The sequence below is a fragment of the Sorex araneus genome, chromosome 1, assembly GCF_027595985.1.
Source record: "Sorex araneus isolate mSorAra2 chromosome 1, mSorAra2.pri, whole genome shotgun sequence".
Classification (NCBI taxonomy): domain Eukaryota; kingdom Metazoa; phylum Chordata; class Mammalia; order Eulipotyphla; family Soricidae; genus Sorex; species Sorex araneus.
The window spans coordinates 229,267,833-229,285,171 of NC_073302.1; the positions used below are offsets into that span (position 1 = coordinate 229,267,833).

A 17,339-nucleotide genomic window follows, 5' to 3' on the forward strand; every position below is an offset into this window, starting at 1 on the left:
AGGCGGGGGAGGGGTGGGATGGGAGGGATACTGGAGTTCTTGGTGATGGAAGACGTGCACTGGTGAAGGTTTGGGTGATCGATCATTGTATGACTGAAACTCAAACAGGTAAGCTTTGTAACTGTACCTCACGGTGATTAAAAATAATCATTTTTTAAAAAGAAAACAAAGAATCAGCAAGTTTAAGTAATAAACATCAGTATTAGAAATAAAAAGCGCTAAACCAAAAAGACAACTCAAAAGATCAATGAAACCAAATTTAATCCACAGCACCACTTATGGTTGCTGGAGCCCTGCCATGAGTGATCTCTGAACATAAAGTCAGGAGTAATCTCTGAGCACCACTGTGTGGCTCAACAACCCGCCTACCCCTCCCCCCAAAAAATAGTTTTAATCAGTCAATACATCAAACATTTTCCTCAATTGAAATGACCAATGTCAAGAATTACAAAACAGAGCCAGAGAGATAATGCAGAGGGTAAGACACTTATCTCACATGGAGCTGACCTAGGTTAAAACCTGACATGGTTCCCAAGCATTGCTTGGGGTGACCTGAGCACAGAGCCAGGAGTAAGTCCTGAACACCATAAGATGGGATCCAAAAATAAAAATTAAACTTAAAAAATAAATCAATTCGGGGGCTAGAGTGATAGTGCAGCGAGTAGGATGTTTGCCTTGCACCCAGCCGACCCGGGTTCAATTCCCAGCATCCCATATGGTCCCCAGAGCACCACTGGGAGTATTTCCTGAGTGCATGAGCAGCCAGGAGTAACCCCTGTGCATTGCCGGGTGTGACCCAAAAAGCAAAAAAATAAATAAATAAATAACTGACTGCAGTGACGAGACTACAGTGACAGGGCCTCATGAGATGGAGGGTGGAACCAGCCTCTCTCCCTGCCCCGACAAAGCTCCGAGTTGCCGCCCATGAACAGCTCCTCCGGCTCCTGAACGGCCATGATCCCAGAGGCACACAAACCAATCTTGGAACCCAGCGGCTTCTGGCAGAAATTCATCTGGACTGAGCATTAAACTACGGTGCCGTGTCACCCCAGGTGGGGAAAGGTGTTTGTCCCTTCAGTCTTTTCTCTCCGGCAGCACGATGGCCGCCACCTTTTCAGAGCCTATTCGGCAGCCAGGTATGAGGCTGCAGTGACAAGACACACAAGGCCTCACGGGATGGGGGGGTGGAACCAACCCCTCTCCCCGCCCTGACAAGGCCCTGAGTCGCTGCCCATGAACGGCTGCTGGCTCCTGAACAGCCATGATCCCAGAGGCACACAAACCAATCTCGGAACCCAGCAGCTTTGGGCAGAAATCCCTCCAGACTTATTACTAAAATATCAGAAATCCAAAATCATGTGACATCATATGCTCTTCATAACCAGAATAGAAAATAAATTATCTAATGATACCTTTTTGGCATGGGGAAAATTCCAAATAATGATGGGTCTTTTGTCAAAATACTGAATGTGATCAAAGTGGAGAGAGAGTAAAGTGGAAATCATCTGCCACAGAGACAGGGGGAGGAGCGGAATGGGGGCTATACTGGGATTCTTGATGGTGAAAAATGTGCACCAATGAAGGATGTTTACAAGGGTGTTTGATCATTGCAAACCGAGACTTAAACTGGAAAGCTTTGTAACTGTTCTCACGGTGAATCAATTAAAAAAATAAAAATAAAAAATAAATCAACTGAATTTTTTTGTTTTGCTTTTAGGTTGTAACTGGTATGTTTATGGGCGATTCCTGGCTATGTGTCAGGAGTACCCCCTAGCAGTGCCTGAGCTACATGAAAGACAAATGCCTTTCCTCCTGGTGTTATCTTTCTGGACCAGTCAATAGGTTTTATTTTTGTTCTTTAGTTGGCTTTTCGGGGGTGGGGGTGGTGGTTAATATGAGAGAAACCACATCTGTCTCTGCTCAGGGATCACTCCTGGCAAGGCTCAGGGGACCATACGTGGTACCACAGATCAAACCTGTGGGGGACACACACAAGACAAGTGCCTTATTCACACTGCCATCTCTCCAGCCCATCTTTTAAAAAGTTCAGTGGTACTCAGGAACCAGTAGAGACACATGTGACTATGCTGATGGAAAAGAGAATTCAGTTCCAGGGTCTGAGTTAGGATGTTACACATTACCAAGCCTTATCACCTATCCTTAAAAAACTGTTAAGACATCAAAGTTTATGAAGCAAATTATGTCAGGTTCTCAAAAAAAAATTGCTTCACTAGTCAATAGCAAAATTGGGACATATACCTGTCTGTATAAATAAAGGCAGACTTTATAATAGTAAATCCCACTGAACTTACCAATTTTAAGTCTCCACAACTGTTGGCAATACAGCTTTCTTCTACCAACTCATTTACTTTCTTCTCTAATTGTCTAATCTTTTCTTCAGGGCTATTGAAAAAAAAAGTGTACTTTGGATGATTATCCTTTAGAATTACCTCTTGTAATTGGAATTTTTTTAATAATAGTACTAACATTGTTTTATACCTTCACTGTTACTACAGCATGCCCCTTGAGAACAAGAAAATCTTTCCACCACTGACCCAATATCCCTTCCCTCTCCCACTTAGGACCCTCAGATCACCATTCTTCTAACCAAATCTCTGGGTTTTTTTCACTGCTTTTTTTTTCTTTATAAACTCCTTATAAGATTATCTCATGTTTTTTTTTCTTTCTAACTCACTTCACTTACCCTAACTTCACCTAACTTCCTCCAGTTCTATCCAACTTGTAGCAAATTGAAAGATTTCATCCTTTTCATAGCTGAAGAGTAATTCAATGTGTATATATAATACAATTACTTTATCCACTCATCTGTTGTTGAGTACTTGGGTTGTTTCCAGATCTTGGCCATTGCAAATAATGCTGCACCGAATGCAGTTGTGTATATATTCCTTTCAGATTAATGTTCTTGGATACTTGGAGTAGAAGCCATGAGTGGAATTGCAGGGTCATGTGGAAGCTATTTTTTCATTAAGTTTCAAGCCATTTCCCAAATGAATTAAGCAGTAGTCCCACTAGCAGTAAGAGTTGCTTTGTTTCCACATCCCCTCCACCTCTTACTATTTGTAAATCTTGTTTTAAAAATCTTTTTTTAACTGTTTGGACCACACCTGGTAGTGCTCCAGGGTTTCTTCTAAACTCTGTATGCAAGAGTTACTTCTGGCAGTGCTCAGTGGACTAAATGGGATGCTGGGGGTTGAACCTGGGTTAGCTGTGTGCAAGTACCCATGGTACTATCTCTCTGGCCCAAACACTCTTGTAGATAATTCTCGAAGGTGTGAGGTAATACTACATTCTTTCAATGTGTATTTCCTTAATAATCAGTAATGATGCATGAACATTTCTTTCATATTTGTTGGCTATCTTTATGCTATCTTGGAGGAAAATCTGTTAATCTTCTCTCCCCATTTTTTAGCAAGGTTACTAATGTTATTTGGCTTTGAGAGTGCTTTACAGATTCTTTTTCTCCCATTCAGTGGGGTTTGTTTTATTATTGGCTTCATGTTTCATAGTGCAATAGTTCTTTATTTTGATGTCATCTTTGTTATGTTATTTCTGCATTTGTTTTCTTTCTTACAGTAAAGTCGTATCATTGACTCCTATTGAGGCTCATATCATGAAGAATTCTGCCTAAGTTTTCCTCAACGTATTTCACAAATTCTAGTCTAATCCTGAAGTCTTTAATCCACAATGAATTAACTTTGTGAATGGTGCGAGAGATCCAGTTTCATTTTTTTCAAATGTGGCTATCCAAATTTTTTAACATGTTTGTTGAAGAGATTTTGTTTGCTCCACTTCATACACCTAGCAATTGTCAAAGATTAACAGTCCATAAATGTGAGGTTCATACCTGGGTTCTCAATTATGTAGCATTATATTAACAGAGACACTATCTTTACTCTAGTACCATACAGTTTTGATTACTATAGCTTTATAGGGAATGCCCAAACACTCTTCCCCCCCAACCCCCATCTCAATATTGCTTTGACAATTCTGGTATTTTTATGATTTCATACAATTATTTTAGTTTGTCTTAAGTCCTTGAAGAATGTCATCAGAATTTTTATGGGGATTGCATTTTATTGATATAACTGTTTAAGTAGGATAGTCATTTTTACAGCTTTAGATCTTCCAATCCATGAACGTGCTGCACTTTACCATTTCCTGGTGTCCTCTTCTATTTCTGGTTTTTAACTATTGTTGTTGTTGGTTTTTTTTTTTTCATGGCAAAGAGCATTTATTTGGAGTCCACAGCCAGGGAGTCCTCTTCACTTTTTATTTATTTATTTTTAAATTTTTATTTTGCTTTTTTTTGAGGGGGTCACATCCAGCGATGCTCAGGGGTTACTCCTGGCTCTGCACTCAGGAATTGCTTCTGGCAGTGCTTGGGGAACCATATGGGATACTGGGAATCGAACCCGGGTCAGCTGTGTGCAAGGCAAACTCCCTACCCGCTGTGCTATTTCTACAGCCTCCTCCTTATTTTTGTAAAATTTTTTTTTCTCGCCCACCACCCTCTGGGGCGCCCCAGTGAAAACAGCCTGGCATGGAATCCAGTAGCATGGTTATGGGGGCGTCATTTTATGCTCCTTTCCGGGAGAAGCAACCATGAGTTCTGGACGGTGGCCAATGAGGAGATTTATTTGGCGCTGGCAGGAGGTGGCTTATGGGTCTGACACATCATAGGACACTCCCTACTCATTTTTAATACCTTTTGGAGAGCCTGGCAAGCTACCGAGAGTATCCCACCCGCATGGCAGAGTCTAGCAAGCTACCCATGACGTATTCGATATGCCAAAAACAGTAACAATAACGTGCTCTTCATGTTCCTGGAGCAAGTAGACGCCACTGGGCTACACTAGCCCGAGACAGGGACAAATGGAGACGTTACTGGTGGCTGCTCAAGCAATTGATGAGCAACAGGATGACAGTGATTTTTTAAATCATAGTCCCATGATTTACTAAGCTGTTCACAACACAGTTATTTGAGGCATCCAGCTTTCCAGTACTAATCCCACCACCAGTGTGACCTTCCCTCCACCACCCAGTATCCCATCCGGTACCCACACGTGCTCACTTAGGCACAAAAAGATTTACTTCATACAGTTTGTTACAATACAATGGCAAATGGAATTGTCAAAAAAAAAATCAATAGAAGTCAATTTATAATAACTGTTATATCTCACAATGGTGTTACTAAAGTCTGAGGATTGGGGCTGGAGTGACAGCACAGTGAGTAGGACGTTTGCCTTGCATGCAGCTGACCCGGGTTCGATTCCCAGCATCCCATACAGTCTCCCGAGCACCGCCAGGAATGATTCCTAAGTGCAAAGCCAGGAGTAACCCCTGAGCATCGCCGAGTGTGACCCAAAAAGCAAAATAAATAAATAAATAAATAATAAAGTCTGAGGATTAATTGGGCTGGTTGGTGCTAGTTGAGCCTTCTGTGTTACCGTGTTTGCTCAATGGTGATCTTCTACACAGTTTCCCCATTAGATATGCAGTGGCCTTATTGAGCTCTCAGTACTGTGAAATATTTGGAGGTATTACATACATAGCCGTGCACTCCAGGAGCTATGGAGCTAGAATAATTTGGAGACTTGGTGGCTTGATGTGGATTGATTGTGAGCTGGGCCATTCTATTTCAGAGGGTTTGGCTATACTACAAGCTGCCGTGTCTTCAGGCACAAAGGGGAATCTACTCGCCTCCATTATGAGAAGGCCCCAGAGTTTTCAGCCTGGACCACTCTACTTGGGGAGATTTAGTGGCATCATGTTTTTCTGGAGATTAATTGTGGAGCTGAATTCTATTTTTTCCAATACTGACTCATAGTTTTCATTGTCTTTTGCATCCTTTATTAAGCTGATTCTTAGGTACCTGATTCCTTTGAATGCTATTTTCAATTAGGTTGTCTTTGTAGTCCTTTCCATTCTAGTTCATTATTTGTAATTGAGACTGATGTTTCTGTGTTGAGGTTATAGCCTACTTTGCAAAATGTTTTGTCTTAGAATTTTTTTCCCAGTCTTTAGGGTTATCTATGCATATTTAACAAATCATCTGCAAATAGTTTAACTTCTTTTACAATTTCAGTGTCTTTGATGTCTTATTCTTGCCTGTTTCCTATAGGAAGGGCTTACAAAATTATACCAAGTAATAGTGGAGAACATGGACAACTTTGCCGAGTTCTGGCTCTCAGAGGGAAGGAAGGCTCTCAGTTTTTCACTGTTTAGTATCATGTTGACTGTAGGTTTGGTAAATATTATAACTACTCCTTTACTATCAGGAATAATGTATCAGTATTCCCTTGAGGGCTTTTTGTTTTCTTTTTTTCCTTTTTGGGTCACACCCAGCAATGCACAGGGGTTATTTCTGATTGTGCTCAGGGGATCATATGGGATGCTGGGAATCAAACCCAAATTGGCCACATACAAGACAAACGCCCTATCCACTGTACTATCACTCCAGCCCCGAGTTTTTGTGTTTTTTTAAGTAATGAATAATCTAAGTCTTCTTTACATTGATATAATCATAATTTTTATCTTCCCTCTTGTTGATATGGTGTATGACAATCATTAATATGCGTATAATGAACCATTCTTGCATTCCTGGGATGAATCTCACTTCATCATGGTTAGAATTTGATATATTGTTGAATTTAGTTGACTGATTTAATTGAGGATCTTTGCATCTATGATCATCAGGGATGTTGATCTGTCATTTTCTTTAGTGAAATCTCTTGTCTTTTTTTGGTATCAGAATAATACCAAAAAATTGGTGTTTCATACTCAAGGCCATGTCATTGAGTTTAACTTTTCTTTCCTGAATAAGCATTTTTGCTATGGTCAGCCCTTAGTACAGCATTTGCTGTGTCTTATGTGTTCTGATTATATCTTCATGCTCAACTGTTTCAAGGAATTTTAAAAAATCTCCTTTGATTTCCTTTAATCCAAGATATTTCAAGTTTTGTCACTTTCCCTAACTTAATTTTTATGATTAATATCTATCTTCATGGTATTGTGTCTATAAAGATACAATATGGTTTCTATTTTCATGACTTTATGGACATGTGATTTACCATCGAGAATATTCTATGAGCACTGAAGAAGAATATGTATTTGGCTTTGGGCAGTGGAGGGTCCTATCTATGTTTCTTAGTTCTAGTTCTTCCTATTATCTCATTTAGGACTCATGTATGATTACAGGTAGTCTGATCTGTCCAATGATAAGAGTGGGTGTTAAAATTCTCCCACTATTGTATTACTATTGCTGTATCTCCTTAGGAATACAGGTAGTGGTTTTTTAAACTTTGCTGCCTCTTTATTTGGTGCATATATGTTGATAAGAGTTAAAACCTCTTGCTCTATTGGCCGCTCAACCAATATGTAATATCCATCCCTTCCTCTTATTATTTTCTTTAGCCCAAACGCTATTTGGTCTGAATCAATATGGCTGCTTCTTGTTCTTAGAGTCTACCATTAGTCTGAATGGCTGTTCTCCAATTTTTCACACAGAATTAGTATTTATCTCGAGAATTCGTGTGTGCCTTGTAGAAAACAGAAAACAGGATTTTTTTTTCAGGCTCTATTCAGCTAGTACCTTTCGATAAAAGGTCAGTTTACTGATATTTAGAGAAATTGACATAAAGGAATCTGTTGCCATTTCTATACAAATTTTAGTTATTTCTGTGGTTCAATATTGGGGATAGTGATTCCAAGTGGTGCTTAAAAGACCCAGGAGCCCTACTAACAATTAGCCAACTAGGCTAGTGGTTCAATGCAAGGGTCCAAGGATGTGATGATTCTTGGGTCCTGCAGCGCTAAGCACTGGACACTACTCAAGGAGTCACCTGGGTAATGGGGTTCCCAGGACCACCCCCCAGCAATGCTGGGGGAGAGGAAGCATTGGGCACATCCAGTGTAAGAGCTTTGACCCCTGTACTATCTCTCTAGTTCCTCCATTTCCCCCCGCATTTTTCCTTAGTACTTTGTTGGAACTAAGGGTAGAACACTAGTTCTAAGTGTTCTGATCATCGATCCAGTGTTTCCATCCACACTAGAATCAGAATTTTTTTCCTTTTTTTTTTTTTTTGTTTTAAGGAACATCCATTTTGTCTGCCCAAAAGGCTGAACCAGTTAACATTTCCACCAGCACTGAATGAGAGTCCCTTTTCTCCCTGCGTCCACATCAAGAGTAGTTGATGTTATTTATTTCTTTTGGTATTTGGGCCACACCCAGGTATAACTCAGGGGGTTACTCCTAGCTCTGTATTCAGAAATTACTCTTGGCAGTGATCAGGGGGAACACAGGGGATGCCAGGGATCAAAACCAGGTTGGTTGTATGCAATAAAAACACCCTATCCACTGTACTAGCACTTCATTCCTTGTTCTTTTTGATGACTCTGCCTCTGTGTGAGGGTACACCCCACTGTGTTTAGCTTTGCATTTATTTCCCTGATGACTAGTGATATAAGGTATTTTTTTATACTGACATAAGTATTTTTTTCATGTCTTTTGGCCATTTGTGTTTCTTTGAGGAAATTTATATTCATCTCTTCTCCACATTTTTTGACAGGACTGGATGTTTCTGTCCTGTAGAGTTCTACCAGTGCTTCATATGTCTTGGATATCAGCCCTGTATCAGATGAGTGATGAGCAAATACTTTATCCAAATCTGTGGGCTCTCTTCATATGCTTGTCATAATTCCTTTTGAGGTGCAGAAGTTTCTTAATTTAATGCAGTCCCATTTGTTTATCTTGCTTCAACTTGCTTGGTCTCATCCTTAAAGATGCCTTCAATGTTAGGGAGTGTTAGCCTGTTTTCCTCTACTACCTCAAGTATTCAGATCTACATCCTAGGTTTTAATCTTTTTTAATCTGACTTTAGTGCATGGTATTAGAAAGAGGTCTGAGGGGCTTTTTGTTTGTTTTTGCCTGTGGCTGACCAGTTTTTCTTTTTGTTTTGTTTTTTAAATTTTATTTTATTGAATCACCATGAGATAGATACAAGCTTTCATGTTTGGGTTACAATCTCACAATGATCAAACAGCCATCCTTCCACCAGTGCACATTTCCCACCACCAATATCCTGGTTATACCTCCCCCTTTTCCACCCTTCCCCTGCCTCCATGGCAGACAATATTCCCCATACTCTCTATCTCTACTTTTGGGCATTATGGCTTGCAACACAGACACTGAGAAGTCATCATGTTTGTTCTATTATCTACTTTCGGCCTGGATCTCCCATCCCAACTGGTTCCTCCAACCATCATTTTCTCAGTGATCCCTTCTTTATCCCATCTGCCTTCTCCCCTCCACTCATGAAACAGTCTTCCAGCTACGGGAAAATCCTCCTGGCCCTTGTATCTACTGTCCTTGGGTGTCAGCCTCATGTGATGTTATTCGATATTCCACAAATGAGTGCAGTTTCATGTCTGTCCCTCTCTTTCTGTCTCATTTCATTTAGCATGATACTCTCCATGTCTATCCATTTATAAGCAAATTTCATCACTTCATCTCTCCTAACAGCTGCATAGTATTCCATTGTGTAGATGTACCAAAGTTTCTTTAACCAGTTATCTGTTTTAGGGCACTCGGGTTGTTTTCAGATTTTGGCTATTGTGAACAATGCTGCAACGAATATATAGGTATAGATGTCATTTCTACTGTGCTTTTTGGAATCCTCAGGATAAATTCCCAGAAGTGGTATTGTGGGGTCATATGGAAGCTCGATTTCTAGTTTTTGAAGGACTGTCCATATTGTTTTTGGCTGACCAGTTTTCCCAGCATCACTTGTCAAACAGGCTTTCCTTGGTCTACTTCAAGTATTTGCTCCTTTATCAAAGACTGACTATATGCCTGAGGTCTGTCTCTATTTTCAATTCTATACCACTGATCTGAGAGTTTGTCTTTATTTCAATACCAACTACTACTGCTCTGTAGTATTCTGTGAAGTGTTGCCTCCCATCTTCTTTTTCCTGAGGATTGCTTTGGTTATTGGGGGTGGAAGTATTGTTCCATTTGAATTACTGGAGTGTTTGGTTTCTTTGAAAAATACCATGAGTATCTTTATATGGACTGCACTGAATATGTATAATGCTTTGGGGAGTACTGCCATTTTGAGGACAAACATCTTAATCTATGAGCAAGGAATATATTCTCATTTCCTTATGTCTTCTTTATTTAAAGAGTGTTTTGTAGTTTCCTTTGTATAGGTCTTCCACCTCTTAAATTAACCTGATTCCTAAGTTCTTGATTTTCTGAAGCAGAATTGTGAAATGGATTTTCTTTTTAGAATATCTCTTCTATTTCATTATTTGTATATAGAAAAGTCAGGAACTTTTATTACTCATATTTAAAATTAATTTTACTTTTCTTTCCTGTCTAGTTGCCATGGCAAGGACTGTGTTAAACTGCAGCAGTAAAAATGTATATCCTTAGGGCTGGAGTAATAGCACAGCGGTTAGGGCATTTGCCTTGCATGCAGCTGACCGGGTTCGATTCCCAGCATCCCATATGGTCCCCTGAGCACTGCCAGGAATAATTCCTGAGTGTAGAGCCAGGAGTAACCCCTGAGCATAGCCGGGTGTTACCCAGAAAAGAAAAAAAATTGTACATCCTTGTGTTGTTCCTAATCTTGGAGTAAATTTTCTTCTCATTTACATAAGGATCATGTAAGCCTGTGGGTTTATTATTTATTTTGTATACCTGTACAATACTAAGGTAAATTCCTTCAATTCTTATTTTGCTAGGAGTTTTTACCATAAATGGGCACTGGATCTTATCACATGGTTTCCATGCAATGGTAATAGTCACTTTTTTAATCCTTATTTTTATTGATACAGTGTCTCATGTTAATTTATGTATAAAACTATTGCTTCTTTATTGGTTCTATGTCTGGTCTACAAAATGGTAATAAATGATGGTAATCTACCTTTGTGTCTGTGTCAATACTTTCCTTCATGTATGCCAGTAGTTGTTTTGATGATCCATCATTCGATGTACATGTCAATGAATGTTTTATTGGTGTATATATCCCTTGATCTTCATATAATATCCATCTGTCTTGTATTTCTTTAGACTGAAGTCAATTCTGTCTGCTCTAAATATGGACATCCTACCCTTTTTAGCCTAGTGCTTGCCAATATGATTTAATTTTAAACTTTAAGTCTGTGTTTATCATGACAGTTTAAGTGAGTTTTCTATAAGCAGCAAAGGGGTTCAGCTTTCTGATCTAATCAGCCATTGCACTGTAGCACTGTCATCCCGTTGTTCATAGATTTGCTCGAGTGGACACCACTAACGTCTCCATTGTGACACTTGTTGCTACTGTTTTGGGCATATTAAATAAGCCATGGGTAGCTTGCCAGGCTTTGCTGTGCGGGCAGGATACTCTCGGTAGCATTGCATGCCTTTGAATTGGTGAATTCAGGCCACTGAAATTATTGAAGTAGAGGCCAGAGTGATACTACAGTGGATAGGGCACTTGCCTTGCACATGGTCAACCTGGGTTCAACCCTGGCATCCCATATGGTCCCCTAAGTACCTACAACGGTAATTCCTAAGTGCAGAGACAGGAATACCTCTAAGCGGCGCCCCAAACAACAAAAATGTTTTGTGATTTTAACTTATGTAAATAAGAAAATTAAAACCATTTAATAAAATACAATAAAATGCCTATTCTCATTTATATAAGCAAGTTTTCAACTCTGTAAATCTAAAGTATATTACATTCTCTTTCCTTGCTGGAACTTTCCTCTGTTTTTTTCTTCAGCTCAGTGAAAAGATTAATAACCATCACTTTTAAATCTTTTCTGGGAGATTACAGAGGTCTTCTGTGCGCCAGATTTTTCTAGAGCTTCTGTCATTGTCCTTTAATACAAGTGGGTTCTTTGCTTCTCCATTATGCCTGTTCCTTGGGGAACTGCTGCCCCAAGATGAGGGAGCTGAGCAGGGGTCCTATATGGGCAGGGGTCAAGGGTACTGAGGCTTAGTAAGTCTAGACAATGGATCCTCACTGTGATTAGGCCAAGCTAGCTAGCTCCAGAAGGATCCATCCCCTCAGGTGGAGGCTGCCTTCCCACATGAAGCAGTGGTCAGGGTAGCTGAGCTTGAGAGAGACCAGGTGAACCCTCCTGCTGGGCAGGCAGAGATAAACAGGGACCAGTGGGCTATGAGTCCAGGCAGATCCAGCCTTCAAGGGACAAGGGACATGGGGACAGGCTGATTTACTTTTAACCTTGTCCATTATGTGCTTTTTTTTTTTTTTTTTGCTTTTTGGGTCACACCTGGTGATGCACAGGGGTTACTCCTGGCTTTGCACTCAGGAATTACCCCTGGCTGTGCTCAAGGGACCATATGGGATGCTGGGATTTGAACCCGGTCGGCCTCGTGCAAGGCAAACACCCTACCTGCTTGGCCTCGTGCAAGGCAAATACCCTACCTGCTGTGCTATCTCTCCAGCCCCCATTATGTGCTTTTAAAGTCTAAGAATAGCTAAGACAAACCTGTGAATTTCATCAGAGAACACACTACTGTTATAACCACTCTATTATTATGTAAGCAGTCATAAGAATATAAAAAGGTTATTTAGCATAAGAGTAAACTGAGGGAAGAGGCAGGTAAGTTCAGTGAACTGCAGTGGAGGGATACTAGCTGGCTCCTTGGAAGTGATTGCGATATGGCAGCACTGTACCCCTAAAGCATACAAACAAGTACACTCTTGCAAACCAATGCAAACCTCAAGGGAATAATGTTTTTAAAAAACTTGTTTACTCCTTAAAAAATGACCTAAAACTGTGGACTTTCCTTTCATCATAAGGATCGGCAGGCTCTTGGTTAAGGCCAAGAGAAACAGTGAAGCGGCTCTGGGGACAATGCTACTGAGATGGCAAATCAGATTTTCTTGGACTTGTCCTGCCGTCATATTTTCTGCTATGCAAGATAACAAATATTCATGTGTTTTTCTGACCTGTCTTCTGTTGTTGAGTGGCTGAGAGGATTCTAAATGACATGGCATTAAATAATATACTCTTACTAGTAAACTGTCATTAAATAGTACTCAAAGTAATCTGACTTCCTATAGCAATTCAAAGTTATAAAGAGAAATATAATTCAGACAATTATTGGGTTTTAAATTATAATTAAATATTGGGTTTTAAATTATAAATTAAAAAACACGTATTACGGGGCTGGAGCAATAGCACAGCGGGTAGGGCGTTTGCCTTGCATGCGGCCGACCCGGGTTCGATTCCCAGAATCCCATATGGTCCCCTGAGCACCGCCAGGAGTGATTCCTGAGTGCAGAGCCAGGAGTAACCCCTGTGCATCGCCAGGTGTGACCCAAAAAAAAGCAAAAAAAAATAAAATAAAATAAATAAAATGAGACATTTCATTTAAAAAAAAAAAAAAAACACGTATTACATATAAGCAAAATAATGTAATGGGCAATGTGATAAGCTCTGGAAATAGACATCCTAGGTTCAAATATATTACCACATTGTGACCTTTGGGTTTCATGTTCTTCTCTATCCACTCATGATAGTAATAGCTTAGTTCAGTCCGTCTGCACTTACGGAAAGCACTTGCACAGAGCCTGGTACACAGTGAGACTTGGTAAATGTTAGCTTGTTCCTATCAGAGATTGAACCCAGGTCAGCTGCGTACAAGGCAAGCGCCTTACCCACTATACTATCTCTTTGACCCCTACAACATAGTTTTTTTGGCTGTTCTATCATTGCTAGTAAAAAATTCCATTAAAAATTAAAATTCTAAATACTGATGAGAAACTAATTTCTTATATGTGGTCATGTTACCTTAAATATCCTTCTTCTAAAATAAGCATATTCAATTAATATTTATAATACCAGCTGTTCTGGGAGAATCAAAACTGCCCCCATAAAATCAAACATATCTTTTCCACATTAAATTACTTCCATTATTTGTTTTTTTGTTTTTTTTGCTTTTTGGGTCACACCCGGCAATGCACAGGGGTTATTCCTGGCTCTGCACTCAGGAATTACCCCTGGCGGTGCACAGGGGACCATATGGGATGCTGGGATTCGAACCTGGGTCAGCCGCGTGCAAGGCAAACGCCCTACCCGCTGTGCTATCACTCCAGCCCCCTACTTCCATTATTTGTAATGGAAAAAGAAGAAAAGAGAGAAGGGGAAAAAGCACTGTGTGCCATGCATATATTATTGTAAATAAAATGTGTACCATGTATGTATTATTGTGAATATACATGGTACACAGTGCTTTTTCCCTTCTTCTCTCTTCACCTCTTTTTCCCATGGAGCCAAGGAATCAACCCAGGATCTCAATCTACAACTAAGTCAAATCTCCAACCTGACAAAAAAGGACATTCTGGTTACTAATATATGGACGTGAACTTCTCAAAACATCTAAGAACAATGTATTTGAAAAAATAAAAACTGCACAGTATGAAATAATAATAAAACAGCAACATACAGATATACATACCTATCTTCATTTTTGGCTTCCAAAGGTGGAGCAGGTCCCCTTGACTGACCAAGAGGGTCAAATGCAGAGCCTGAGACATAATACAAGAGTTCACTGTTTTACTTAGCATAATTATGAAACCTTGTACAAGTTATCTAAGTTACCCATTAAATGGCTTCTATTACCTATTTATTGAAAGATTGGGGCATTTATTTTTCTACATATTCATCAAGAAATTTTTTAAAATTTTCCATAATAGTACAACAAACATTATCAGAATAATTTTATTTTTAAATCATTATGTAACTTACACATTTATATATTTTTATCTTAAACTGTTTAATTGATTTAACTTAGATAAAACAGATTTTAAATATACACCACAATATATTTAAATAATTGAATGTCAATATAACTACCATCCAAATTGAGATGCTGAGTATTTTTATACCCCTTTCTTCCTTAAGGGCATCTAAAACAACAGTGTAATTTATGATAATCAACGGTATTTCAATGATAATCAATGGATTTTATTTAAAATATAACATATAAAAGGCAGTAAATTTTAAATGTATGAAAAAATATTAATATGAGTCTATGTAACAAACCTCTCAAAGCTGCTTTTGTAAAGCCTGCGGCTCTCACTGCTGTCATAGGTCTCGTAACTCCATCCTTTTAGAAACAAGAACCATTTTTGAAAGTCTTACAAAATGAAATCTGAGTAGCTCTACATAATGACAGATCTTTATGCAACCCCAACTTTTACTATTTATTTTAAATCGTCCATTTCCTTGTATGTCTGCCTCCTTGTTTGTTAGTTCCCCCTCTACCCTTCACCCTGTACAATTTCAATCTATTGATCTAGCAGGGTATACTATCAGTTTGAGAAAAATATCCATATGCAACCCATATAATTTTAAAAGTTTATTAGCTGAGTACTCTTTTAATTTTAGTTGGTCTTTGTGATCTGAGAGAAACTACAGAAATCAATGAAAATGGTAGCATAGGAAAAGTGGACACCAGAATACATCATACAAGCAAATTTTCTGTCTCCTTACCAATGGGATTTCCTTTGAGACTCAAGAAAGTTCAGAAACCTCTTATAAAAATGTTCAACAGCCAAATCACTACCTAAGTAATGCCTTTGACAATGCAAATTATATATTTTTTAAAAAACTGGTATAATATCCTAAATCACAAGAAAGGGCCAAAATAAAAACCACACAATTAGAAATACCTGAATAGCCCCTGTCATTGGTCTTCCCATTGAAGATGCCAGGGATGTCTTGGACTAATAAACAGAAAACTAAATTTTAAAAAGTCAAAAACATTTAATTTTATATACCAAGTTACAATTTTCTTTAACTGGAAAATCCAAACCTTTTTCCCCCATTTATCACCTGGTAATATAGGGTTGAATATAAAATTCCCAAACAGGCATCAGCAAACTATCACAATTACCCCATATAAGTAAGCTTTATTGGAATAAAACTATGCTCCATTTGCCCATATTTTATCTATGGCTGCTTCTGCTTCTTCACTATAGAATCAAGTTGTAAATCTACAACAGAGATTATCTGACTTGCAAGTCTAAATTATCTAGTCCCTCAAAGAAAAAGTTTGCTATCCTCTACTCAAAACACCACCAAAAATAAAATGAGTAATAGGTGCACAGCTTGATTAATAAAAGCACGTTTCATATGACAGTTATGTTTGGCATACAGCAACTTTCTTCATTCATATAAAATGGATATTATAGGGGCTGTTGGGGCACTTGACCTGCACTGGTTTGATCCTCAGCACCCCATGTGGTTCCGAAAGCCTGCCAAGTGTGAGCCCTGAGCACAGAGATAGGATAAGCCCTGAACACTGTCAGGTGTGGTTCAAAAACCAAAATTAATTAATTAAAAGATAAAGTGATAAAGTGCACATTACAAGTGCTCTGGACTCTGATGCTCAGAAGTCATTTTTTTTTTACTCCCACTTTCTTTTACGTTTTTTATAAGAAAGTAAAAAAGTTTATTGGAAAGAAAAACGAGCCTCCTACACAGGGAGTGACTTCATGTAAGACTAAGTTCTGAAGTCATTTTTTGAACCTTAAAAATTATCTGAAAAAGTAGAAAATGCTGTTCCATCTTATTATTATATTTCTTCCTCATTCTTCTACTACCACATGTGAGCTACAATATCTAATTATAAGTAACTTGTGTAAGATTTAGAAGATTTTTCTTCATGAATTTCCTCATGAAGAGGAAAATATAGTATCTTTCCTCTGAAGATCTCAAATAAAAGCAAGACCCAAACACATGGCTCTCAAACTTCTCTTAAATTTGATTTTTCACACATCAACTTCTAAATTTTTAAAAGTTGTAAATGTTGTTAAATCTATGTAACATTTAACTTCACATACAATACATGGAGTACACATATGAGCTGGTTATAGAGAAAATAAGAAGCCAATCAACACAAGGATTACAAACAGAAAAAGATAAGACATTCTGATATATTTTAAATCAAAGTGAACAGAATCTTAAAGGCTATCAATCAAATTAGAATTTTTAAATAATATTCAGAACTATCTAAAATGGGAAGTATATGCTCATCATGGATTAAAAAAGATAAAAATTATTTAGAAATGCCTCAAGTGAACTTGTGTATGAGAAAAAAAGAAATCTTAATACTTTCATTAAGAAAACATACCCCATATCCAGTAGCTACAGGTCTAGTAACTGCTGTGCTTGGTATTTTAGCAGTTATCTTGTGGAGAAAAGAAAACATAGTTAATAAGATTCAGATTAAGCTACATAATAGTAAACTGGAAAAGCACTGGAAAATATAGATTCATCAAAAGAGAAATATACTGATC

General features: G+C 38.5%; 1 protein-coding gene across 7 annotated transcripts in view; it reads right to left on the reverse strand.

Moving 5' to 3' along the window:
* Positions 1–17,339, reverse strand: part of IFT88 (intraflagellar transport 88) — a 149,207-nt gene that overhangs the window by 115,631 nt on the left and 16,237 nt on the right. For 5 of the 7 annotated variants that reach the window (XR_008630244.1, XR_008630245.1, XM_055139367.1 and 2 more), the window contains 5 exons: positions 17,174–17,230; positions 15,711–15,764; positions 15,082–15,145; positions 14,495–14,564; positions 2,313–2,403 (listed from right to left, as the gene is read on the reverse strand). Coding sequence is in view for 5 of the 7 variants with exons in the window: in XM_055139367.1 (XP_054995342.1) it covers positions 2,313–2,403; positions 14,495–14,564; positions 15,082–15,145; positions 15,711–15,764; positions 17,174–17,230 (336 nt within the window). In the remaining 2 variants the exon portion in view is untranslated. The remainder of the gene's footprint in view (positions 1–2,312; positions 2,404–14,494; positions 14,565–15,081; positions 15,146–15,710; positions 15,765–17,173; positions 17,231–17,339) is intronic. The other 2 variants (XM_055139374.1, XM_055139389.1) reach the window with 2 other exon arrangements.